The sequence below is a fragment of the Aythya ferina genome (assembly GCF_964211825.1).
Source record: "Aythya ferina genome assembly, chromosome: 2".
Classification (NCBI taxonomy): Eukaryota; Metazoa; Chordata; class Aves; order Anseriformes; family Anatidae; genus Aythya; species Aythya ferina.
In genome coordinates this window covers 52,807,968-52,835,354 of record NC_140297.1, presented here as the reverse complement: position 1 = coordinate 52,835,354, position 27,387 = coordinate 52,807,968, and the positions used below count along the sequence as shown (strand labels likewise).

Here is a 27,387-nt window from a genome sequence, read left to right as displayed (position 1 = left end):
TTGAAAGTACAAAGTGGGATTTGAAAGTAGAAGTGGGATTTTTCTGTAATGTGCGGCTAGATTTTAAATTCAGGTTGTCTTCAGAAATAAACCTATACATACTGAAGATACATGTCAAGATAATTTATATTGAAAACAAATACTTGGCACTTTACTGACAGAATTGTTGTTCTTACAGTATCACCAATAGTAGATTCATAGGGAGGCAGGAAAGAAGCGCCTGAGCTCAGATGCTTGCCAGTTTATTTTGGAATTGCTTCTTATACTAGGGAGATTCTGTTCAATGTTCTCCTTCCCTTGTCACCTTCTCTTTCAGTTCGTAGAAATCTGACTAAAGGAGTAAAAGGGAACTTGAAAGACCCTTTTCCTACAAGGTCCTGTCCTGGTGCAAGTTGAGGAGGGTTCTCGGGACTTGCATCCCACAGAAATCATGCTGCTAAATACTGGTTTCTAGCAAGACAAATGTTGTCACTTAGTGTGCTTGGGACCGTAAATGAAGTGTTTCAGAATTTAAAAATTCTGAAATTATTAGTGACTATCACATTTTCAGACGTGAAAATTGGTCTCCTCTTAAGTTAGTTACTTCTCTTAATTGAGAACTAGGCAAATACGCTCAGGTTTCAGGATATTTTTATGAAAATAAAATGTCCAAAAGGATTCCAACAGTTCATGAACAATGGTAGATCAGGTTCGAAGGCAGTAGTCTGTTATGCTGCTGTACACCACTTTAAAGAGGAGTCCTCAACCTGGTGCATTTGTAAACTTGCAGAAAATAGAGAAAGAAGAAAGCAATTCACAGAATATGATGTGCCATATGGGTGCTGTTTCCTTGTGGGATGTTTTGTTTGTTTTATTGCAAAAAGTAGAGTTGGGCAAGGCAGGACTTACGCTTTGATATACAAGGAAGGCATCTTTAACTGTTGATGCTGTAGACTTGACTGAACTCCTGAGTCGACTGTGTGGGTCATATTAATTGGTTAAAAAACAAAACAAACCCAAACCTTTGTTAACTGGGTGCAGTCTCTCCCTAGCTCAGGTGTATCCTCATCTGCAGTAAGCAAGCCCTGGGTCTGCATCAGAAAGGTCACTTCATGCTTTCAAGGTTTTACAGAGTAGGAGAGAGCTAGGAAAAATGTGAAAGTAAAATAAATGTAAATGTGATAACCTTTTGCTTAGCTGACCTGCACAATCCTCATACCATCAAGCTCTACTATTCTTTTCGCACCATGTGAAGCATATGGTTATAAAGGTTTGTGTGATTTTTTTTCTTTTTTACAAATTTTTAATCCTAGATGTAGTTACATTTTTAGAACCCATTTTGTGCTGTTTGGTAGGGAGTATTTTTAGTATCTCTTAATTATAACGATTTCCTGGTAGCCAGATAAGGTTTGGAGTTACATGGAAACCTTTTCCCAAGTTGTGTTTCCTGTTGTGTTGGTCGGAAGCTGCTTTTTCCTCCAGGTGCTGTTTTAATAACTGGAATCTTGACATATGCATGCAGTTATTTTCAGTAGTTTGTTCTGACATTTACTGAGGCTTACTCTGTATTTTTTGAAGGATCTCAAGTAAGCAATTTGTTTATTTAGAAGGAGCTTTCAAGGTAAGCCAACTTACTGAAACTGCTTAATGGGAAACTTAAATAATAATTCCTCTGCACTGGTGAAACCTCTGATTTCCCTCTCGACTGGAATATTTCTTTGCTAATTAGCATTCCCATATTCTGATGCGATCTATAAAAACTCCAGTTAAAAATTATCAAGGAATGCAATAATTTTTAATGTCTGGTCTTTTAATAAAATTTCTTTAAGTAATCTTGATTTTAGTGGAATATTTCTTCATACAAGAATTTCAAGGGAATAAATCTCTTTTGGAGCTATGTATATTTTTCCAATAGAGATGACATTTTGGAGACTTCACTGACTGAAGCAAAATCCTGTGTCACTGCACTCTAGCAAAAACCCAACTTCAGTGGCAAGTCAGTCAGGACTTAATTTTTGGTTTGCAGTTATTTGAATTTGCACCTGAAAGAGAAATTTTTTACTTTACAGATGAATTGTTGAATTAGAGTTTTAAAACAATTACATCTTTTAGTCTTCTCTTATTTTGTTTTCTTTCATACTTGGATCAGAAAGACTTTTTGTACCTATATCCTTTTTTTTTTTTTTTTTCTTTTTTTCAGTTTCCCCACTGCTTCTCAGCAAAGTATAGAGTGGACTTCCTTCCTCACATTAGTGAAGTGTTATCTAAATTCCATCAGGAATAACTCAAACATTTTTGAGAAAACCTGTGTTATTTGAGGCACTCTGCAGCATCTTGTCTTGTTTTTATACTGTACTTAAGAGGTTAAATTAAGTAATGAGGCAGCTGTAAGCCTGTATTACCCAGTTGTAGTGTATTTGAAAACTTGGTTGGCTGTCATCTGTTGTCTGTTTTTACGTTTTCATCATCCCGATGTTTGAAGGCTTTCAGCTGTTCTGTGAACAGCCAGCTTCCTAATGGTGGGAGTATACAAGTCTTGACAGTCTCACAGAATATTCTTGTAGGCAAATCGTGAAGTTACAGTCTGGATGGATGGGCAATGAGAGGGGTAAACAGCTGTTTGTCCGGCTGGCTTAGGGGGTGGCAGCTGATGGACCATACTGCACGAGGATGCTCGTAATGGCCAGAGCACCAGTCCTTCCTGGAGGAGGTGATGGAGGGCACCCAGAGGGCCTGAGGGAGGCTGGAGGATCGGTCTGACAGGAGCTATAATGTAGTACGTTAATTGAGGAGAAGTAAACTGACTGGATAACAGTATAAAAGCACCAAAAGCCATCTATTTGGACAGCTTGACATCTTTCACTTTCTTGTCAGGTCTTGGGGATGTGTTAGCAATCTCAAAACAGTGTTTCCAATTGCTGCTTTTTTTTTTTTTTTGTAGTCATTCTTCTAATTTGTTTTATTTGTAGCCATACTTATTCAGGAAACATGTTTTGTATAACTGGAAAATCAGAGAATGGTTTGGGCTGGAAGAGATCACCCAGTTCCAGCCCCCTGCCATGGGCAGGGACACCTCCCACCAGACCAGGCTGCCCAGGGCCCCATCCAGCCTGGCCTTGAGCACCTCCAGGGATGGGGCATCCACAGCTTCTCTGGGCAGCCTGTGCCAGGGCCTCACCACCCTCTGAGTGAAGAATTTCTTATATCTAATTAAATCTACCCTTTTTCAGTTTAAAGCCATTACCCCTTGTCATATCACTACACCCCCTGACACAGAGTCACAGCTTTCCTGTAGGCCCCCTTTAGGCACTGGAAGGCCACTGTAAAGTCTTCCCAGTGCCTTCTCTTCTCCAGGCTGAACAACACCAGCTCTGCACCTTTAGGTTCCTTAGATGGTCTTGAACCTGATCTCCTCCTACACTGGACAGGTCTTCATTCTCCCAGTCCCTGCCTTTGCCTTCTGCAAGTTGGGTGGTGTGGCTAGAGTACTTGCCAGTGAAGACCGAGGCAAAAAAGTGTTGTCTTGACTTGTGTTTGGCCTATTTGCACAGCTATGTGGTGAGGTTTTTGTAGAGAAAGAGCTTCTAGGAGGGGAGTGGGATGACACCTGTAGGGAGAATCAATTACTCTCCCAGCACTGTTTGTTTCCTTTGACCTCTAAGAGCAGAGAGCAGTTCTTCTAATGACTGGAATTAGCTGGCACGGCTTTCCTGGGCCCATTAACCAGCAGAGGCAGGATCTACAGGGGCGAGAGCACCAGAGACTGTGGCTTTTTCTCCTGCTGAGGCGTTGGGGGGGAAATAGAGTGCTCCCCAAATCTGCCAGGTAAATCCCCTCGCTAGAGGAGGTGAGGGCCCTGTGGCACCTCAGTGAGGCTGTGTGTGCTTCTTTGGGCTGGGGGCTGCTTCAGTGACAGACCCAACTGCCTGCTTTTGGGAACACTTTATAGGAAAAGAGGTTTTGTAGCAAGTGGAAGTCGAGTGGCAGAGTGCCATCACTGCGTGGCCTCAGGAGGAGCAGGCCGTGCCGTGGCTGCGAGGGAGGTGGGCTGTGGGATGGCCACTGCGATGGTACCAGTGGCTGGTCCTGGGGACAGGGCAAAGAACTGCACATCGGTACCTCAGTTTCCAGTTTTTAATAACTATTTTGCCTCCTTTTAGTTCCGCTCTCCCCAGAGTCATAGCTGGCTCGGAGTTGGAAGTTGCCCTGTACATGGGTTATCATGGCAACTCCTGTAAGTCAGCGTCAAGCTGCAAGTGAGCATTTCCGCTGTAGTCTGCCTTTTTTTCCTGTGCACACAGCAGCATGTTTCAGAAACAATGCAGTTACTAACTCAAAGGTACAATTGTGTGGTGAATGTGATAATATTTTAAGTGTGTCGGGTCTCAGTGATGTCTGTAAGAATTCACACGTGGACAGGAGCAGCATGAGGGGGTATGGGTGAGGGATGATGTTGTCTTCCTCAGAGCTCTGGGACTTAATAGACTTGCTGGGTCAATTCAGTATTTTATAGATGCATAAAAATTACTCTTGGATTATGGGAAACATAGTTCTGAATAGCTTTGTGGTGGAAAAAAAATATATATATATATGCACCTGTTTTCTGTTGCTGCAGCCATCCTTAACATTTCTGACAACAAACAGAAGCCCCAGGTGTGGCAGTTTGTTTTTGCCTAGCCAAGCAGCAGCTTTTATTCTACCTGGCAGAGTGTGAAATCATGCGGCGAGGTTCCCGTGTTAACCCTCCACGGCTGACGTTGGAGAGCGAGCCTAGGGGAGCTCTTCAGCTAGCGTATGTTGAGGGTTTTTTGGAGCATGTCAGTACAGCAGGCAACTAACTCTTAGCATTTAGCCATGGCCAGTGGTAGTTGCAATAGTTAACAGAACATCTGAGGCAAAAGGAGAAAATAAACAAGATAATGCAAAGCTAGGAAAGTTGTGTCAGTTGCATATGTTTCTTGGAGACCATCTCTATTTTGGGGCTTAAAATATCCTGAGCTACCAATACAGAGTGCAAAACTGTCAGAATATATTAGAAAATAGGAAATTTCTGTTGTCAGTGAGAGCCGCCGGCTTTTATTATTAGAATTGAATAGCATTTCTGCCCCATCCACAATGCTGTTAATAATTGCGTATCATTCGGGACTGTAGTAAAGGGCTCGCCCCAGGGAATAGGGAGTCCTTGTACACAGCTGTGTAATTGATAATAAGGATGTGTTGACTGAAAGGAAAGTGCTTCCCTTATAACACGCTGATCTTTTACTTCTGAAATTTGCTGTAAGAAAAAGATTTCGGCTAATTTATTGATGGTGTAATGGATGTTTGGTTTGTCAGTCCAGTTTTATAGCTCCTTTTGGCAGCGATCACAGCTTGGATGCTTCTGTGTGTGGACTGTGACCTTGATGCAGGCTACAGAAGGAATCACTGCTCTCTTAATATTTTTGCCTGGTTTAATAAAACATATTTGGGATTTTGATAGTACTCTCCATTATGGTAAATGCTTTTAATTAATCCCTTATTTTAAAATACCGTTAATACAGCATTTTCCCTGGAAGATCGACACGATGCTTATCCTAGAAAACGTTGTGCTCTTTCAGCGTTTATCCATATGGATGCCATATTCTAGCTGTGTCTGTCTGATGTGTGAAAGCTTGGAATTTCTTACCCAGCAGTATTTGTTGGAGCGTTCCCTAATGGGTAGCACAGCCCAGAGCTGCAGCTCTTCTTGCCGCCCCCACCCTTTCCATCAGCCGCTCTGCTAGCGGTTTCTTCTTTTTACTGGAAGCAGAGAGCTCGTGAGACCAGCTTAGACAAATGGACAGAGAACTTTGAGAGGAACACTTGCAATTCGTGTATTTCTCCCAAAAGCATTTTTGCTGAAGCATATTGTGGTAGTAATCTGGCTACTGTTAGTGCTTCAGCAGCTTAGATCTTATCCTAGAAGATGTTATTCTTCACTGAACATGACAATTCATTTTTTTATACATCATCTGCCCAGTGACTCCTGTAGAGCAAAAAGGCTGGAAGGAGATCTTCTATTGAAACACAGTCGAATACTTGTTTCTCTGTGGAAATAAGGAACTGCTAGAGACCCAGCGTTAGATACGTAGAAGCAAATTTGGCTGTCACTGTATGTCTGAACAAGTTATGCAAGCAGGCCTTTTCTTTTTGGCACTGTCTTAGTAATTCGTGGCAGTTGGCTCTGCTTGTTTGGTGTCAGTATCATCACCACCTTCGCTGCTGCATACAGAAAAGACCCTATGTATTGCTGTTATTGGCTGTGTGCTGTTGTCATTGAAAACAGTACTGATTACCTACCTCATGTCAAGTCAGGCTGCCTCTGCAGCTTCTCTAGATATGCACCTGCACTACATCTAAGATATCTTCAAGATATTTTCCCAGTCTATCTAAAGGTTGACAAAACCAGGATGTCTCACACGGACAATACGCACACGTGTATGTGTATCTCTATGCTTGCACATACATGCATACATACATATCTTTCCACTTGTATTCGTAATGGATTGTGATGAAAATGCGCTGAAACAGTCAAATTATTAATTTTGTGTGTGTCAGGTATGTACAATAGCAGCAGCAGCATTAACTGATTCTGAAATCCTGGTTATTGATAATGGTGCTTTCAGGTGTTGCAGTTTATGCAGTTCAAGGAATCTGCATCTTGCCTCAGGATAAATAATTATATCACTTTAATGTTAAGATTATGCTGCCTGATATAGTATTCTTAGCCTGTCAGTTTTAAAATATAGTTGCAAAGCACAGAAGTCTCCTTTTTATAACAGCCTGTGTTAACAGTCTGTAACAACAGTCTGTCACTATTGAACTTAGCTGTAGCTTTCAAATCTTGAGAGGCAGGGGGGTATACACATGATGTATTTATTTTGTTTGTTGTTTTTTTTTTTGTTTTGTTTTGTTTTATGCTCAGCTGAGCTGGATGCTGAACATGCACAGAAGGTTCTGGATATGGAGCACACCCAGCAGATGAAGCTAAAGGAACGTCAGAAATTCTTTGAAGAAGCCTTTCAGCAGGATATGGAACAATACCTCTCTACAGGATACTTGCAGATAGCAGAGAGGCGAGGCAAGTTTTAAAATACCTTTTGTATCATCCACAAACTCACAATGTAGAGAATGTTGTTTAGGGGTCACAGTCAGCAGTGGGTTTAATTGCTTGTAGCTGAAGCATTGCAATGTCTACATTCTCTCTTGGTGGAACTGAAAATTTAAATAAGCTCTTAAAGCAACCTTTGGGTCCCAGGGGAAAATCAAGAAAACTTTAGAAAATCAGTCAGACTCTCTGCTTGCTGTCTGAGGTAATGCAAAGCTCTGAGGTACACCTGGAACTCTTTGCAGCTCATGAGGGTGTCCTTATCTTTGGAAATGTGGATAGAGGTGATCACTTCTGTGCACTCACATTCCAAAGTGGGATCATCACCTGGCAGAACACGCCTCAGAAAAAAAATTTAAAGGTGTAGGCAAATGTCAGTGTTGTCTTTCAAAACAGTTCCCAGATGGTAGCTTCTTACGTTGTCTATGTAATGTGCAGAGTGTGTGATTTGGACATGAGAAATACAGACTAAGCTCTCTCCTTATTATGAGACAAGTCTGGCATCTCCCTGCTAGTTAAAGCACAAGAATGCCATAGACTGCAGACACTTCTGTGGGGGAGGTATCCATCTGTTGGCCCAAAAGCTTTGTAGGACCAGAAAGAAAGCAGGAAATAACGTCATTTGTGTAGCAGGAAAAATGTAGAGATTTTGTCCCTGCTCTGAGACCAGGTCTGCTGTCATTTGCAATGCTGGAGCAGGGAATACAATCCAAGATTTTGATTTCTCTGCACAAGTGCTATAAATACGAATCTGCAGAATGCTCTATATTGGTTGCTTGGACAGTCTTCTGAGAAGTGGGATATGTAAGCTTTAAATTCCTTTGATCTAGGAATGAATTGAGTTTGCATCTCCTAGTTTCTGGTGTGTGTGTGTGTAATCCACTCACACTAAAAATCAGCATCGTCACTGCTGCTAGTGGATGCAGTACTCTGAGAGAGATGGATGCACACCTTTCTGAATTTCAGCTTTGTAGTATAATGCAGAACCCATACATATAAAAGAAATTGTTCCTATGAAAAATTCGATCCCACAATACATGTAAAACTGTGGTATGTATGGAAAAAAAAAACCATTGAGTGACACGATTTTATGTCAGTTCAATATGAAGGCTTTTAACAGTGTAATTGTTAAACTTGTATAAACCATGAAACTGTTAATTATATTTGGTGTTACATATGGAGCAATTGAATTTAAATCTTGAGAACTCCCAAACATGCTTGTTCTGTGTTTGTATGCTTTATTATTCAAGGAATAAGATGCTTACTCAGGTATTTAATTCCCTTGTGATTTGTCAGTTTTATACTGACAACAATAAATAGTTTGCTTGAATAATTAATGCTGTGAAGTCCCCATGCTGGGAGAAGACACTGGGCATCAGCCTAGGCTTTGTATACTGCTGTCACTTGTTGCACTGATTGATGGAATGAGGAAGAATGACTGCTCTCTATTAATTCCTATTTCTAGTTTCCATACCCCATGTTTATTGACATTTAGTGATTGTGTGTTTAAATGTGTGTGTTTGTTTTTTCTCTGAAAAGACTTTTAGTTGAGGGGGGTGTGGCAAAATGGAAAACTTCAGCGTTTGTCCCTGAGCCTCATCTTCTCCTATTTCTGCTGCTGTTGCTATAAATATTTTTGCTAAAAATATTTAGTTTTGTAAAAGTTATAATGGACACTAGTTTTACAACAAATATTGCACGGAGAGTCTTTGGATTTGGGCTGAGATTGCCGCTGAGCAATCTGACGTGTGTGTGCTCCTTCCATATCTGATTTAATTATTACTAATGCATACAATTATAGCAGCTATTAAAGCCTTTATAGGTAATAACGTTGTGTAGCTGATTGTCAGTCTGCTCACTGCACTATTTTTACTACAGAGCCAATTGGCAGTATGTCTTCCATGGAAGTGAATGTGGACATGCTGGAACAGATGGACCTAATGGACATGTCTGACCAAGAAGCACTTGATGTCTTTTTAAACTCAGGAGGCGAGGACAATAATATGCTTTCTCCCATGCTGGGTATGATACTAGTAATGACAGTGTGCTTAGAAACAAAGTGATAAATCACCACAGTTGCTTTAATATGCGATGAAGTTACCTCATAAAACATTACGTCGATTCAATGTTTTTCACTAGTGGTTTTCAGAATGTTCACCTTAAGTTGTGATGCGAGAGAGCTCGCTTCTGGACTCTGGTTACTAAAACTTCATCTCATATATGGATCAGTTATGTGTTACATGAAGTTTTCTGGGGCTTTTCTCTTGATACAAGTTGATAGAGGTCATTCTAACAAACCAATCACCATCAGAACATTTGCAGTGGTTGGGTTTTTATTTTTAAGACTGCTTTCTGAGAAACAGATTCAGGATTTGGTATTTTCAAGTATATTTGGACCAGCTGTATAATGCAAGATCTTCAGTGAGGTATATTCAGAAACCTGACTGAATGCAGCAGTGCATATGTATACAGCACTTCTGGAAGCTTCTAAAGAGTGATTCTGATACTGCAGCTCTTCATGTAGCCTTCTTACTGCTATTGATATTAGCTACATTGGATTAAATAGTAATCCAAAATTTGGTTTATGTGTTCTGAACAAAACCAGATGTAGGTTTTGGTAAGTTGCAGCATGATGGGGGAGTCTGCTTACAGCAAGGCGTTAGTAATTCTGGGTACGTTATCCACTAGGGAAATGTGTTTTCCCAATTAAAAACTTATTTTAGTACTAAAATAAAAGAGCCAAAACGAGTTTTCCTGGGGAAGATGAAGAAGCTCCTTTAAATGTCCATAGATGTCTTTTCAAAATACAAGTTGAAATATTTCTATAAAAGTACTTACAGTGAAGGAACAGTGCACCCTAAATCCTACCCTATATTTTGGGATAAGTAAAGAAGACTTAAGAATATCCTGTGGTAATTTTCTTCCTCCATATTATTACCTGCTGCGAAAGTGAAAGCTTATGGAAAGTGGTCGAGGCATGCGATAACTAAAGGTTTTTGTTTTACTGCAAAAACTAAATTCAGATGGCTGTTTTTTGACGAACATCCAGGTCGTGTATTAGTAAAGTTAATCACTGTTTGCGCATGCAAGTAATTACAGAAACCAGGGCTGTTTTCCCTAGGCTGGTTTTGGCAGATGTTGGATCAAGAGGCCTCATGTCTTGACAACAAACAGTGTAACTGGATTAGCTAAGGAAGCACAGTCTACTAAATGTGGTTGTTTTTTGCCTAAATAGGTTTAAAATTTATTAGCCTTTGAAATAACTGTATTCATTTTGTATTGTAATGCGAGTATTACAGTGTATATATATTTATTATATTCATACACATGCACACTGTAATATAGTGTAATAGTGCTATAATGTGCCAGCACTTTATATTAAACACAGAGGTGGGATGGGCTTGCAGCAAGACTTGCACAGTTGTTACTACTCAGTGGAACAGCCCTGTGAATCTGACTTTTGTGGCTCAAGACAATTCCTTTCACTCTGGTTAGAAGGGATTTACTTGCTCTGAGTGAGGACCTTGCATCCTAGTATCAAGTCAGATGCGCAGTAGTCTGCGTTTTCAGAAAAATGAGGTAACTCTTAGCTCTTCATTGTGCTGGCAGTGGAGAGGTGGGATGGTCAGGGAAAGATTTCACTATTTTACTGAGCACCACAAAAAGCAGGTAAGTTATGTCAGTAACTGGTAAAAATGAAAATAAGCTGAAGACATTAAAACGTTTTCAAATTTGTCTTGCAATAAATGGTGCCAGTTTATGGGCATTGGTTTTTCATTGTAGCTAGCAAGCTGTACTGAAAAATTGACTCATCTCTGCCACTCCAGAACCCTCCTGGGTGCGTGGTGTCAGTTAATCTAAAGCGTGCAGGTGTGCACAGCATACGGACAGGTGTCTGTGGAAACATCTACCTAGCGTCACTTGTGCTCAGTGTCTGTCTTTGTTGCCTCCCCCTGGAGTTCCTGTGTCCCAGAGAGGCTAAGGCAGTGTCACCTGCAGGGCTATTTGCTGCCTGAGTTTAAGTCCAGAACTGAAGATTGCAGACAGCTGGGGCAAGAAGTGTGCCCGAGCTACACCTTGTGTACCTTACCTCCAGTAGAAGCAGCTCCTGTTGCCTCCAGCTGCTGTTACGGCTGTTTTCTTGATAAAATTACACTCTGAGTTACTTGGTAAGACTGTGAGGAGCACTTGTAGGGCGTTGCAGCGTGAACTGCTCTGCAGCCAGCCTTGGGCAGGACTAAGGTGTTGTCATCAGCTCATTTCTACCTGGATAGTCTTGAAACTTGTTTTAATAAGATTCTTAAATAATCCCACAGGGTTTTGGGAAGGATTTTCTCACTAAGGTTACCCAGTGCTGAAGCTGGGTGCTCTAAGAGTTTATAGCAGGCATAGCAGGTAAGAAAACAAGGGTTTTAAATGGTGGATCAGATATAAAAAGTAGATGCTTCCCCATTTTTCCTTACTTACTGCCAGAAGTGGCCAGAGAAGAGGATGTAAATAACTTTGAAATCTGAACTCTCGAACTAAGTGAACACTATTACACAGAATTTGCCTAGAAAAAGCCCTTTTGCATAGGGTATAGAGGAAGCATAGCCCTAAAATCCCATTCGCAGTTACTTGAGCTGTACTACTGCTTTACAAAAGGAATTGTGCCATGCTGTAGTGCAAGGATCTGTTTTGCTTCTGCATCTTCATTTTCAGTCAAATCTGGGGATGGCTTTTTATTGTCTGTCTCCCAGGTTATTTGTGGCTTTGGTTGTGGGATTTTTGTTTTGCACTCAGGATTTTTTGTGTCGTTCTGTTGGACAGGCAGCTGGTGGAGTTTTGTGGAGGATTCTCCTGTTGGTGCTGATTCTCAGCACATGCTGAAGTCTGGGTGGACTTTATGAGTCAGAGTTAGGGGGATGAGTAAGGAGTCTTGGCAAACAGGGCATCAGCTAACTGCAACAGGACATAACGCTCCTGCAGTCTTAAGTTATTTGATCTCCAGTATAGCAATACAAGAGTGAGTGAGAGACAAGCACACCATCAGAACCACGTTAAAACCAACTGTGACTTATACTTGAGAACAGTGTCAGAAAAGCCCGAAGGCAGCTTTGTGTTTTGGGAGATTCCTTATGGCATCTCGCAAAAGCATTGAGAGAAGTGAAGGAGCTTTAAATGCGCTCAAAAACCAGCTTTGAGTTAATGTGCTGACGTCTGGGTTCAGAGCCAGAGCTTGATTGTTGTTGTTGTTGTTTTTCCGACCGTAAGGGCCCGACTCCAACACCTATGTGAACGAGATCAGTCTCCAGGTTCCCAGCCAGTCTGAGTTACGACAGAAACTGTCCTCGCTGTCGTCAACCTGTACTGATTCTGCCAGCCAAGAAGCCAGTGAAGGGGAGTCTCCGGTTATTCAGTCCGATGAAGAAGAAGTTCAAGTGGACACTGCTCTCGCTGCTGTAACCGAAAGAAAGGGTGCTTCAGATGTTAGTGATGAAAGTGACTCTCAAACTATTTGAATCGTAAAACCATATCCTTTAAGAATGACTTTGGAATGAATGAACAAATGAATGCGGAGCTTGCCTGTGTAACAATTTGCTAAACCAATCGTAACAGCCAGACCTTTTTACTAGTCATACAGCCTTTTTACAGAATTGCCAGTCATGTGGAGGTTGGTTTTTAAAAAAAAAAAAAAAATGCCTAAAGCACACACACTTTAACAGTAGTCTTGGGGCTCAGGGGAGCAGTAAAACTTTTGTATATACCATGTATAAAAGAATTAAAGGGGAAAGATAAAAGTTACTATGACCACTAACCTTTAAATGGCTGATGGGAAATACTTAGATTTGATGTATATTAATGAACCCAAATTGTTCCTTGCATGTTTTCAGCTGCTGCAACTGAAGATTTAGGATCCAAACCAAAATGAAAAGCAATTTTCTACTCTTTACTACCTACTGTCTGCCTACTGCCTTTGTCTACTAAAGCAGCAGTATCTACTCTTTCACACTTCTTATTCAGGACCAACTTATTAATCATAGGTGTTAAGGAAACAAAAAAAAAAGCTATCAAAGGAGGAGAGATGCGTACTGAAATGTTTTACTCCTTGTGGAGCAGATACCGTAGCATTGTATAAGCTTACTCCTCTTTTGAGATAAAATAAAGTATTTCTATCCCAACCATGTCTTTTACTTGATTGCCCAAATATTTTCTTCATGACAGTGAACAGAGGAGACTAATTCAGCAATCAGAAAAAGTGGTTATTTATACTGAGCACCAGTGTAATTTACTTTTCCATGGTAACATCTGTTTGACTACACTGATGCAAGCCAGCAACTTAAGGGAAATGAAGCTGAATAAATTATAAATTAAGTGAATACATTTTACAAAATTTAGGCCTTGCCTATAGTCATCATCTTACTGCCCTCATTTTTTTCTGCAGTCATTTTCTCTCTGAAACGGAGGACTGAACCTGTCTAACACCTGTTTCTTGTCAAGTCTCACACTCTGCAGGGATCTGCTCTCCTTTGAGAAGTTTCCTGACTCCTGCTCTTCATGCACTGAGAAAAAGGAATGTAATCAGAAGCAGCGTAAGTAAAAGGATGAGCTGTGACATAGATCTCTTCCCGGGCCTTTCCCTGACACACTAATGGTTGGGATTGAGGCACCTCCTGCTGCTAGCCAGCTGGGATGTGCCCAGTTTCCTTAAGGACTCACTGCAGCTCCTGGTATCTGACAAAGTGTTTCCTCACCTCTAGGGTGTGCAAGCTAGAAGCTCACTGCCTACGATCAGATACTTACTCAGTATTTAACCAGCATTTGTTGAAAGAAATCTTTCTTGAAGGAGCTTACTTTACTCACTCACTTTCCAGAAGACAGACAAAGTGTCCAAAAAAGTTTTGTTTTTTTATTAAACCTCGTAGTACAAACCTGGAAAGTAAACAAAAAACTGGCAATAAACAACATGAAGTCTTTCCTTACAAGGAAAGAGAGCAGAGCAGCGCTAATAAATTAAATGTCAAACTGTAAGCCATAGTCAGAAGTTTACTGTCAAGAGGGAAAAAGTACACAGCAAGGCCATAAAAACCAGACAACCACATTTGAAAACACTTGACTCTGTTTATGTTATTGTTAAATATTCCAAAACAGTTCAGTCTTCTGCAACAACAACCAACAAATTGTATTATAGGACTTTCCTGACAGTCACCACTGGCAAGCTCAGTGCAATATGGGTAGCTACGGTATTGTTGAATTCAATTACGAAACAAAACAGTTTGTGAAAACATTTTCCCTTTTTTATTCCACACATACTGTACACACAACCAGAAAAGGGCAACAGCTACTCCATTATTATTTTTTGTTGTTGTTCAGTGATGTAAGCAGCACTTATAAATGTTACAAGAAAAACCCTGTAAGCATCCAATCCAACCGATGAAGAAAGTGAAACGTAAGGCTTTTCTTCATCTTGTCTCTTCGCCATCCCTCCCCCCACCCCAAGAAAAGGCTCAAGTATTTAAAAAAATTTACAGGCATATGTACAAAAGGTGTGATTTTTTTTTTTTGTTACAACATGAAGAGAAAAAATAGACAAGATGAAAGCAAATGCATTTTCACATTCAAAAGAAATATGCAGACCTGCTAGTGGCTCTAAATGTGATCATATAATGAAACAAATTCAAAACAAAAATTAATGCTCGACTGTGTAAAGGTGTGAAAAACAGCAGTGGAATGGAAATGGAATGTTAGAAAGATTGCACGTCTATGACAAAAGAAGCACTTATGGCTTCAATCACTTTTTTTTCTTTTTTCTTTTTTTTTTTTTTTTAAAGGATGCTATTGAAGGGTTTTTGATAAAGTAGCCAACAGCACCAAAAAATAACAGAATGGATTTCCTAATGAAATCAGGCACAGTTTTCCCTCACATGACTCCTCAAGGCAGGCAGTCTTTTTTTTTTTCCTTTTTTTTTTTTTAATTTTTATTTTTTCCCCCTCAAAACAGATGCATAGTGATGTGCTGGTAAAAGAGAACATACTCCAAATCTCCTCCTTTTGCCTACAGTTAGGAAACAAAGTCCATCTTCAGCTGCCAAAACCTCCCAAAGAAAGTGTGTATTCTCCAATTTAAAAAATTACAAAACTCATCTTGCTGTGACAGAATAAAAGACAGCCAAAGTAAAGCAATTTCTTTCAAGTTTTTGTCTCCTATCCCTTTTCTCTCTAGAAAAATCTGCTCACATGACTGGAGAACAAATTATAAAACACATCAAACTTTAACCTATTCAAAAAATGGGTTAAAAGCCTTTTTTCACAGTTACCAAAAAGGCTTTTTATTTTTTCAGCCATAGGGACAATACAAATTAATATTTTATCAGCCCCTTGCCGGTTTTAAAACAGTGAACATACGGCAGTTTAAAAAAATCAGACTGCTGTATCTATCTAGTCTAAGTACAAAAAAAAAAAAAATTCAACAGTTTAATGCTAAAACAAAATTAGTTCTCTAAAACCAGAAGAAAATCTTCTTTAGAGCTAGTGCAAAGACAGCTTGTATTCTACAGCAAGTACTCCAAACTATGGTATAATAATTACAAAAAATATATATAAATTGACAAAATGAGAGTGTTGGCATCTTCAGGATTAACTTGAAGCACTTTTGGATGAACTGGAGGATGAAAGCCTAGATGATGGCACGTCGACTGTCGCTCTCTTACGAGGTCCTCTTTTTGGTGTAGGCTTGCTGATACAGTTCTCAATGCTGCCATTTTTACCAGATACTTTTCCACAGATTTGATTGACTAGACTGATTATTTGCTCCTGTTCAGAAAGTGGGAAAAACAGAACATAAATCAGCATTTTTTCTTTATCCAGGCACTTCTAATTGACATATAGGTAATGTTGCCTTTTTGACTGAAAGCACCCAGCCAAGATTTAAAAAAAAAAAAATCTACTTGCTGAAATTTCCCTGCTCTACCCTTAAAGACAGTAATCAGCTGCTACAGAACTACAGCTGCTGCCATGCAGGAGAAAGGGCTGTGGGCACTGAGATAAGAAAGAGACAGAAGTCCCTGATCAGCACATCCGAGCGTCTTGGCTACATCGCCACTCCTGATCTCATTATACTCAGTGATTTGATGAAGTTTGGGGGTGGATGGCAATTTGTCTGAATTGTCTTTCCCATCCTGGTAGGAATTTTGGGAAGTTAGTTTTGTGCAAGGTTGAAGCAGGCTCCTAATTAAGTATAGCCAACAGTTAAAAAATAGCTTTAACATATGGCATTTGACATGCAGCCTCTTTCTCTCTCTCTCCTCACGCCTATTCACAGCCCTCAAAAAAATCATGTAAAAACCTCCAGGCATGCATTTAGCATCTTTCAGAAGTGCAGAAATTTTCATTTGAAAAATTAATAAACATGCAGTATTCAAGGAGAGATTTTCTTCTTTTCCAGTGTAGCCCAAAATACCTTTGTAATTATAAAACCTAGCAAAAATTATTACTAAATGTGATTCTGATGAAGGGTGGCTTTGAAAACCTCAACAGTTAGCAGTTCCATTGAAAACACAGGATATACGAGACTAAACAATCTCAAGAATACAAGAAATACATTTAGATTTCTGAGAAGTTTCCTGAAACTCTTCAGTGTGTAGCATGTTACCGAGCCCACAATTAAAATCGAAGCAAGCCACAGTGGCACGCTCATTCCCAGCCTCACTCTGACCTTCTGTTTGTTTTCTGGACCCCCGTGCACATACATCAGAAGCTGCCGAGACATCTGTCTAGGGGCAGCTTGTACCAGCACTGATCTTAAAGAGCTGATTTTGTTTGCCCAGAACCCAGGCACAGTCCTACATCGTCAGTTTGAGTTCATTTGTGCTTTACTCCAAGCCATTACTGGAACTCTCACCTAGAAGTACTCTACAAGATGGCTTTAGAAGGTTGAGGCTGGACCTCTTGTAAGTCAAGAGTGCATTTTCAGCTACCAACAGACAGAAGTTATCATAGAGCACAGACGTGACCATTAATTAACCGAACAAAGCATAGCCTCATGTTTTACAGCACCCCAAAGCACTAAATGGCATCTCTGATCTCTACCACCCACTTCAGGCTTCATCTTTGTAATCACGTTTCCCTCTCTTTCTGCTACTGAGATCATCACAATGCAATCTCCTGAGGCCCTGGCATGACAAAGAGCTAAGTCTAGTCCCAGGTTTTCAGTACAAAGGCAACCAGCACCGCAGAGCTACGCTCGTACAGACCTCATCGTAACGGTACATCATTTTCAGTCCCCGACACGACTTCTGTTTCTCCACATGCCGCAGGGCACACTCCAAGCAGAAGACAACGTTTTCATTCTCCTGTACAACCTATCAAAAGAGGAAGGGGGAGAGGGAGGGATATGCAGTAAGCTCCAAACTGTAGCTGTGTTATGCACACAGTATTTCCCACTGTAATATGTGATTTACTGTACCTGTACCTCACTATAAATTAGTGAAGGGAGGAGTAAACAAGATGCACATACACTGTGCAATAATCTGGAACGAACTAAGAAGAAAGTGTATCTTCCTTTTTGAGTGCTAATGCTGGCTGATATATATTAATTAAAAAAACCTACACCATTAGAAGTGAAGGATGAATCTAAATACATGTATAAAGCTTTACTGGTATCTAATATATAACCTAAAAGTTTCTTGAAATCAGCAGTTTCTTGTTACTCTAAATGCTGCCTTGAGTAAGAATCAAATCAAAAGCTTAGCCATAGGATGCCCTAGTTACTGTCTTCTTCAGCAGAGGTCACATTTACTCAGCTGGCTAGCTGCCAAAAACACAAAGCTTGGAATTCGACAAACAAGTTGACTTCTTGTCCCTTATTGCTGTTAAGAATGACAAGGAAAAGTCATTCCCTTTTTTTACACATACACAGCTTCATCGTATCCACAGCAAACTGACCAGAATTGGAGTTTTTGGTTGGTTTGATTTTTTTTTAAACTAACTAACTCATTTTGAAGTTAGTTCAAAGTAGTGCTGCTTAAACATGTCTTAGCTGCCCAGTGGTCTAAAGACATGGCTCAACAGTGTATTCTGTCATAGGGAGGGACAGCTACATCGCATCATTCAACAGGAACATCGGATTTCCATCAAGAAACTAAAATCTCTGTTGGAAAGGAAAAAAAAAAAGTTGACAGGAAAAAAAAGGCTGCCTATGGACACACACTGTATCATATTTAAGTATTTGATCTTGGCATGAGGTGATGCGTAAGATTGGGGGGGGGGGAGCTTTTTGTATATTTAACGAAGCTGCTGCATTTCTGGTTGTTCTGTATACAGCTAAAAACCTGAAAGCGTTACCACAGCGGTTGGCACGCCTTTGGAAGCCAGTAGGCAGGTACTTGTACAAACAGAGAAAGTTCACAGGCGTGCCTTCCTATTTTCCAGTGGACAGGTTGTCAAACAGCATCATAGCTTGACAGCTGGGACACATCTACCCTGCAATCTGCCCTGCAGGGAAACTAGAGCAGCATGGGCTGTACCTGCACGCCTGAGACTCGGGGCATACATCTGAGTTCCCAGCTCACCTTGAGCAGCGTTCTGCCATGACTTACTGCTGTGGGCAGCCTGCAGGTATTTTCATTACCCCTCTTATTGCAATGAAGATGTGCAGGTGGGTGTCCGAGAGTAGCTCATGTGGCTCCTTCAACCCTTCCTTACGGGGGAGGAAGCCAGCTGGCGCTAACTGTTGTCACCACTGCCTCAGGCGATAAGCATTCTGACACATCAACATCCCTGCAGCCCGTGTGAGGCGCACAAGATGACCCCGTAAGTCGTGCATCTTCTCTCAGACACTCCCAGTCCATTACAGTGTGTTACAAAGAGAACGGGGGGCTGAGGATTTGACCTACCATGGAAAGATAGCACAAGTGCTGACAAATCTGACATCTCCTCTCCGACGTTTCTAACTGCAACCACTTTCGAGGCTTTTTCTTTCCATCCACCCCCGTGCTGCTGCTGTCGTGGCTGCCGTAGCGTGCTGAAGAGTGGAGACCTGCCTCATACAGCTGTCGCCGCTGCCTCAGCTCCGTGTCCCTGTGAATATCGGATGCAATTAGTAACTGGGATTTCTTCCTGACACCACAAAGCCAAGTACAATCACCCTTTGACCATGATCATCACCGAAATCTTAATTGCATGCAGCACAGCCCTGAGCGTTACAGGAGTTTGGTGCCATTCCCTACGCGTGGTGAGAGAGACGGCCGGCACCACAGAAATGCTGCCTAATTGCGAAAGTCATCTCAGGCTTGTAACAGCGACCACTGTATCAAGCCAGTGGTTCTCAAACTGCTCCACAAAGAACTGGGGACTGCCGAGTGCTCCCTCGAGGTCGGTGGGGCGTGTGGAGAGCTGGGAGATGTGGCTAACGTGCCTGCCTTCCCTGAAGTTGCCAAAAGCCACCTGGAGGAGGAGGAGGAGGAGGAGCCGATGCTGCCAGGAGTAACACAGCCACCTTCACCAGGAGGCAGCGCTGAACCAAGGACCTGATCTTGCTGTACACCCGAGGGAAAAAGGAGGAGATGTCAACTAGGAACAACGACAGAGCCCTCCAGCCGCCCTCCACCCGCTGTGTCTGCAAGGTGGCCAGCAGACACCTTGGAGGGACTGCAGGGCAGGTTGCAGCTGGGAGGAAGACAGCGAGTGTGGAGGGAGCTGAGCAGAAGGGGAGGATAACAAATCTCACCGCCAGACACCGCTGAAGAGGGGCAGAGAGCCAGAGAGCCATGCTAAGCAAATGGCCTGGGGAAACTGAGCACCCGAGGCAGGTCAGGAAAGGAGGCAGCAAAAGACACAGCATACGAGCAAAACAAACAAAGAGAAAAAAAAATACAGGGTGCATTGTTCCGCTTTGGTTGTTTTTTTCAGGCTGGTTTGGGGTTTTGTTTTACATAAGCAGCCACGGGAAGGACTGAGATTCTCCAGAGAATTCCAACCTCAGTATAGGAACAAGTTTGAGAACCACTCTGATAGAGGTCGATGTGATTTCTTACAGCAAGCACCAACATTTCTGTTTCACCTTTCGCATTTGCAGCCTTTTCCTCTTCAAGGAAAAAAAAAAAAAAAAAAAAAGTGTGTGTAGAAATGATTATTCCTGCAGGACAACCAGCTGCAGGCAAAGCAGTCAGCACACCTGGAAGGGGGAGTCAGCACACCTCTTTGCATTTCTTTCTGAACACTAAAACAACACATGGGCTGCGTTCCCCTTCAATATGTCACTGGAAGCTTGCCAAATGAACATGCTAGTTAGTTAAATACAGTTTTTGTAGATTCCATTCATCAAAACTTTCTTGACATCTCGAGTACCAGTTGTCACAAACTTGAAAGATAGGTAGCAACTACATGGTAGGGAACAAAAGAGAAGAACATTACACAGGAAGCCAGGCAACATTATTATTATTATTATTTTTTTTTTTTTAACCTATCTTTAGAGAAACCCTAAACATGTTTCCTTAATCACTGTGGAGAGAAAAAGGAGTGTGAAGCTTTTGTTGTTAAAAATGTTCAAATGCTAATGCAAGATGCATGAGCACCCATGCACAAGCTGCTCGCTTACTCAGTGGTTGAAGAAAAAAAACCAAAATCTTTCTGTATACAAACGACATTACGACTGTAAGGATCTTGATGCTGAAGACAAGGGTTCCTGCTGCAAAACCCACGCTGCTGGCGTGGATTGACAGCGGCTGCTGATGCCAAGGGGTTAAAAGCTAAGCGGCATCTAACCGCCTGGCACCGAATAGCTCACGTAACACATCAGGAAGTCTTGACTCTCAGCATCAAGACCCAAGGACAGAAAAACCCGAGCCAACCTGTTCTTCAGTTCTTGGATGGTGCCAGCAGTATGGAATTCTTAGAGTAAGACATCCTAACCACGGGCACCCTCACAGCAGCCGAGGAAACTGCTTCTTCCACATGCGGCTGTCTTCAAACAGATTTGCTGGGCTCTCGCTTGGTTAAGGACGTGCAAGATACGTGTCTGGAATGGTTACTTACATTATCCACCTCGGGAGTCTGTCAATGAAAACAAAATAGGTACACCAGCCCCCAATTCGTTACCTGAGCTCTCCAAGAAGTGATGATATCGTACTCAGAGTCGGTCCATTTTCCTTTTTTGCTTCCGCTGTTGCGATCTGATAAAGCAACTTCTCCATTGAAAATGGTTTGGCTATACGTCGTCTCTTCATTTCCTGGAACAGAAAGTTCCAAATTATCTCTTCAGCAAATTTTGAAAGTAAAAAAGTTACCTAGAATGAATTCAATGCAGCAAAAAGTAGCCTTCTAAAACAACCCAAAATAAAACCTTCTTTAGTCTAAATTAACCAAAGTACTTAGGTTCCTAATTTACATCCAGCACTGGACTATGAAAAGATTTTCTGCACGTGCTTTAGGTGAACCAGTGCCACAGGAAGCTCTAACACCCAAACCAAATGCATGCTACCAGTCACAATGAACTGCTTCCTCAGAGAATATCTTAGTGCCCATTATAGCTAACATTTTGTTTTCTTACAAGGTCAGTAAGTACCTGCAGTAGCATTTATACTAAGAAATCGGTCTGTGTGTTACCATGTCCTAGCACACTTCACTGTGAAATTTAATGCAGAGGAAAAGATCTGCATGTATGGACAGAAAGAAAGAGTACTCCAGTGCCACCACATTTCAGGTACTCTTTTTTCAGAAAACAAAAATCACATTTCACCACTGGAAAAGCCAAGAGATGTCAGGAGAATGAGAAAAATGAAAAAATGATGCCTGGGTTTACATCAGTATGCAGTTCACTGAAGTGGAGGAACCACCACTTTTAGATCCCCTCCCTAAAAATGCATTTTTCCTGTGGAGGCCAAGAGAAGCAACCCGATCACCGAAGCTCAGTAATACGCGATGCCTACTCTCAGCTATCCTGTCAGACCTCTTCTGACCTGCTGCAGGCCCAGGGCTGTCCTCGTTTTTCATCCTTACAACACCACAGACGTAAGAGGTGATTAGGAATAAAGACAAGCACGAGCAGAACAGGCTGATGTCAGGGTAAGGAGGCAATGGGCTAAAGAGGGAGCTTCAGTTCTGCTCAGTTTTGCCCGTGACTGGCTCCTCTCTGCTTATGCTTTTAATGGTAATACCCTTTGCTGACCGAAAAGTGTTCAAAAGGTGTTCACAGGTAAGAAAAGTGTCCCTTGCAGTGTGTTCTCTTTACTAGAGCCAGCCGGGGGCTGGAACAGCAGCACTTCTGGGCGCTGCAGGTGCCCACTGGATTTGGTTCATGGACTGTCCGAGGCTGCATTACAACAGCCACACGAAATCAGACCAAAAGCCCACACAGACAACACCCCACAGGCAGGGAAAAAGGCCGTGGTAGCTGGCTTGAGAAAAGCTCCACAAGAGCAGACACATTGCCGTGGTGCACAGCTGGCAGCCCAGGGCCCGAAGCCAGAAACGTGTGCTGTGTGTAACACAACCCACTGGGGCTGGGCATTGATCTGAATTTCTGAGTCCCTGTGCAATCTGCTCTGACGTACAGTACTGAAACGCACAGATAAGTATTTTAAAACAGACTTCTGTTTGGCTTCGACCTGCTGCCTAATCATTTCTCTAATGACATTTTTAATGCCGTGAGAGACACCGAACATTCCCATCATAATTATCATCTTCCTGCCACTTTGTAGCTGGTCTTACTCTCACATACTTCTCTTGCTCATTAATTTTCCAGGCTCTTATAGTTAACACAGGATAATTCAAACCTTTATTCATCAATCTCCACTCTACTTTTTCTAGGTCCACTATCTTTTTTGCAATTAGGGATTCAGAATTACACAAGTATTCAAGTCATGGGCATATGAATATACCGGTGTTTCTGCTCCCTTTTCTGTTCTGTCCCTGGATTTCCTAACATGCAATTTTTTAAAAAAGAAAAACCTCTCTGGAGCACTTTGCTGACAGTTCCGCAGGAAGCTGAAAACCTCCTTCCTCAGCAGCAGGAGCTCTTCTGGAGCCTATCACCGTGTCTGTCAAATTAGGATTTTTCTTACTCCCACGTGAGTCATTCAAAATTTCTCAGCACTGAATTTCACCTAGGATTTTCTCACTCAGACCATTCAGCATCATGATCTCTCTCTGTCACACCTCATAGCTTTAATTTTTGCTACCAGTAACCTCGATACCCTCAGTAAAAAAGATTATTTTTGCTACACGCTTCCTTTTCTAGGTTAGTCGTGGATACATTGAACCGTGCTGGTCTTCCCGAGGAACACAGTCAGAGACCTCCCTCCATGATAAAAACTGTCCACGTGTTTCCATCCTCTGCTTGTCTTCGTACCCATTGTTTTTCTGTACATGACTTTTCCCCCTTGGGCCATGGCAGGTTAGTTTCTTTAAGAGCCCCAACTGAGGAGCTTTACCAGAAGGCTTTCAGAAATGCTAGCACACCCTGACAACTGGATCTTCTTTGTCCATACGTCCTGCAGGAAGTTTCGAGGCCTGGAGGACACGATCTCTCTACAAAAGCCACGTTTGATTTCCCCATTCTCGTTCTTTTATACATTTTTTGTTCTTCTTGCCTTTAGCCAGTTGTTCTTCAGAATCTCTTTTTGGCCTGCATTAGTCTGTGTTTGCGTTCATCTTGCTGCAGTTTTGGGTGGGAAGGGAGTTGTTCTATTTGCATTTTCACCTTTTGGACATAAAGGGGATTTCTGTCTTACTTCAGATAGACGCCTTTCTTCTGGTGGTTAGGCATGCCAAGCTTAGTGGGGGGTTTCTCTCTTTGCTGGGTGGTTTCCTCTCACAACCTTTAGTATGCCATGGATGATGCCTGTGCTATCAAGTATTGTGAGGCAGGAAGAGCAGATGTGTAGAGTGAAACAGTCAGTGTTGAGGACCCAAACACCCGGAGGATGTGTGTGTGTAAAGCTGAAGACTACCTTCAAGAAGCCTAGCCTGGTCTGCAGGATATGAAGTGCATTTATTTCTGCCTCATCCCATTTAGCTTCATCTGAAAGCAACCCAGCCTGCTCAGGCTAAGAGAGCTCTGTGATAGGAACCAAGGAGTGGTAATTGCATGGTGTTTTAAAAGCATATTCATAACCCAAAGTAAATCTTTGGGACGATACACGTAAAGCCTCTGCCAGCATCTTGGTAGGCCCTGTGCTACCAAAGCCCTCCTCTAAAAGCAGACGTTCCAACTTCCAAGCCTGCAGACCAGCATGCATATATCTAGTCCCATTTTCTGTTTTCCATAATGAGTTTTACTGACTCTGCCCAGTGCCTTATCTGGAGTTTCCCCTTTGCCACTGAACACGCAAACTCTTCCCTACCTGTAAGCCTTCTCCTTAGTCTAAAAATTCCCAAGGCATTTAGGATGCTTTTCCAAAGTTTACAGACCAGCTGAAACCTGTCTGTCCCTTTACACAAGGCTTTATATAAACTCCCTTTATCCCGACATTTATCCCAAACTCCTTATAAACTGGAATCAATGCAACTTCAGATGCAGAATTTCATTTTTTTGCATATATTAAAGAAGATTCGGTGGTCATTCAATACATGAAATAAAACAACATTGTTTAGTAATATAAAGAGTGTCACTATAAAAATCAAGTCACAGTATCACAGAGGGAAAGCAAAGTCAATATATCAAACAGCCAAAAACTGTCAATATTGCTGTCCAGAACTGAAAGACAGTAAGATACATTTGTTTTTCAGAAAGTTCATTAACAGTCCAAAAGGGGAAACTTGCTCATTATACACAGAACTTTTCACAATCTTTGAAAAGCCCAGTCCCAGTCAGCCTTAGAAAATGGCAGCATGCCTTGATAAAGTAAAGGAAACGAGGAAGAATTTCCAAAAGTTAAGAGAGTTAAGAATACAGGAGAGTTTGAGGAAATAAAAGGAGGAAAATAAAGACAGAAAAAACAGTGTAGTAGGTGTTTCCAGAGTTATTTTATATAAACACGTATCTATGGTTCTTGTAAAGTTTGTAACTTCAATTTCCAAGGCAGGTTATTATAGGTTAGGATATGCTGGATTTTCAGTCAGGTTGTATCTACCCAGTGCAAAGTTTTTAAAAGTTAATCAAAAGAAACTGTTCTTCAGAATCTGAGGCACCAGGAAGAGCTTTTTAATTGCTGCATAGTGATTTTCTGTCTCTTACAAGAGTCGCATTTTCACAATATCAAACAAGTGTTCAGTAGAGCAATAAATACAGCATATGGTGGTAATATAGTAGTGTACCTTCAGACACGAAAGGTCAGTTCAGTATTTTCATTCCTTACCTACACACATATACAATTCCCACCTTCCCCCAAAATAAATCTGTAATAAAATAACCTTTTATTTCAAACTAAGTTATTATACAGTTAGTATAACCAGACTGGAAGAATTCCATTAACCCTAAAGAACCAAAACCTAGGTGTGGACATATTATAATTAATTACTTACTAACCACTTGGTATGAAGCTGTAAACGATAATTTACTATTGGCTTAGCTAGAAAACACTACCAAAATAGCATCTGTAACCCATAGTGTATTTGAGGAGGTCAGACACACAATTAGCCAAATATATTGTTTGTCTTAGAACAAAGAAATGTAGCCAAAATCAGGACTGGGCAATTCAGCTGTTTCTGCAGACAGTCTACCTCAGTTGGTTGTGTGAAAACGGGATTGGAAGTTTTATTTACAGCTTAGTATAAGACGGGCTGGTCAGTGAACCTAAGAACTTTCAAGTTGATTAAAATTGAAATTGCCCTGATCAACAGCTTTTCCTGAATGAAGGGGCAGAGAAAGACAAGCAATGCAGCTGTGAGTGTTAACTGACTCTGCCTACCATAAAAGCTAACAAGCACAGTTATTCAGATACTTGCACCTGAGATTCTAATGGTTCTAGAAAACATCACCTAAAAAATGTAGTAAACTTAATACAATATATTATCAGTAGCTCTGAAGGGATTTTTGAAAAGCTTCCTTGCAAACTGGTCTGCAGGCATAATAATCTTCTGGATTTGTCAAATATACAGAAGTTTTTAGTTATCAATTATTAACTTAATTGCTTTTCTGAAAACACTGTATCATCATATGCCTTGCATATTTTTTTTTTTTTTTTTTTTTAATTTAATATTCCACAAAAATAAACATAGTTGTACTGGTCTCACAATACTATCAATCCTGGAATGTCTGTTTTGCTCTTTTCTCTCGTTTTAGATGTCGGGGTGGTGAATCCATTTTAACTCCTTTTCTCAACTTACCTTGGCTGTTTTAAAACCCATACTTGTCCACTGGGTGGTAGCAAAGTGCACTGTTTCAGAAACACTATAGCCACAACACACTTTAGACACAAAGGATCCAGGAAAACAGACAACAAACTGCCCGCTCTGCTGTACAGTACGGTGCACCCTGATCCCCTCCTTACACAAGATTTCTGGGGAGATCTAGAAAGACATAAAAACAATAAAGAAATAAAGTCAGAACTTTGTTGTACAATTTGATCCCCTTCCTTGCTGGGTACTGCCACTAGTTCTGGAGAAAAGCTACACCCTGCTAACAACTCCGCTCTACTTTCTCTCTTCCCTTTTGCACATGCTGAAACTTAGTTATTCGGAGTGAGAATTACAGATGTTTCTCTTCTGAAACCAATAGTTGAAACTTTCACTTGCCAAAGAATCTCAAACACAAAGCCTCAGAAACATGCTATCTGTAATAGTAATAATAATAATAATAGAAGTAATGTAAGCCATTTGTTTTTCCATCCAGATTACTCTAGACAGACATGTCATTGGATCCATCTTGCGTTTACACTTTTGTTAGGGATGGTAAAATGGACAGCCAAGAAATTTGTTGTGTTCTCCCAGATTTATTCTTAAATGCTCTAAATGGAAATCATTATCTATAAAATAAACAAGGGAGCCAACAAATTTTTGAAATCCTTCAAAGTATTGGGCTTCTCATATCCATGACTGCATCATAAAATGTCAGTCATGGCAGATGAATTGATTACAAAACATTCACTTTGTGAGTTCAAATACATCATGGACAGCATTAAAAATGGACATTTACTGCACTGTCATGTTTATTTTACTTCCAACACTTTAATGTTAGCTATGCTAGAAAAATGCCACATGGGTGAATGCTGCAAGTATAAAGTGTCCGTATTTTCACAACAGCATCACTGTAGTGTAAGGGGAAAAAAAAATAAAATAAAATTAAAAAAAAAAAAAAAAGAAAGAAATAGATTTCCAAACACCAGCCTTCTGATTAGCCTTGGGTTCTCAAATGGGAATACCTC

General features: G+C 41.1%; 2 protein-coding genes across 2 annotated transcripts in view; one reads left to right on the top strand and one right to left on the bottom strand.

Moving 5' to 3' along the window:
• DTNBP1 (dystrobrevin binding protein 1) overlaps nt 1-13,266 on the top strand; it is a 69,275-nt gene extending 56,009 nt beyond the window's left edge. Inside the window, exons 8-10 of the mRNA XM_084507784.1 lie at nt 6,923-7,078; nt 8,984-9,127; nt 12,359-13,266. Coding sequence (XP_084363910.1) covers nt 6,923-7,078; nt 8,984-9,127; nt 12,359-12,606 — 548 coding nt within the window. The 3' untranslated portion in view covers nt 12,607-13,266. The remainder of the gene's footprint in view (nt 1-6,922; nt 7,079-8,983; nt 9,128-12,358) is intronic.
• A 714-nt stretch (nt 13,267-13,980) lies between these two features.
• JARID2 (jumonji and AT-rich interaction domain containing 2) overlaps nt 13,981-27,387 on the bottom strand; it is a 184,511-nt gene continuing 171,104 nt past the window's right edge. The window contains exons 8-12 of the mRNA XM_084510902.1: nt 26,351-26,533; nt 21,182-21,312; nt 18,979-19,162; nt 17,338-17,445; nt 13,981-15,898 (exon numbers count right to left, since the gene is read on the bottom strand). Coding sequence (XP_084367028.1) covers nt 15,722-15,898; nt 17,338-17,445; nt 18,979-19,162; nt 21,182-21,312; nt 26,351-26,533 — 783 coding nt within the window. The 3' untranslated portion in view covers nt 13,981-15,721. The remainder of the gene's footprint in view (nt 15,899-17,337; nt 17,446-18,978; nt 19,163-21,181; nt 21,313-26,350; nt 26,534-27,387) is intronic.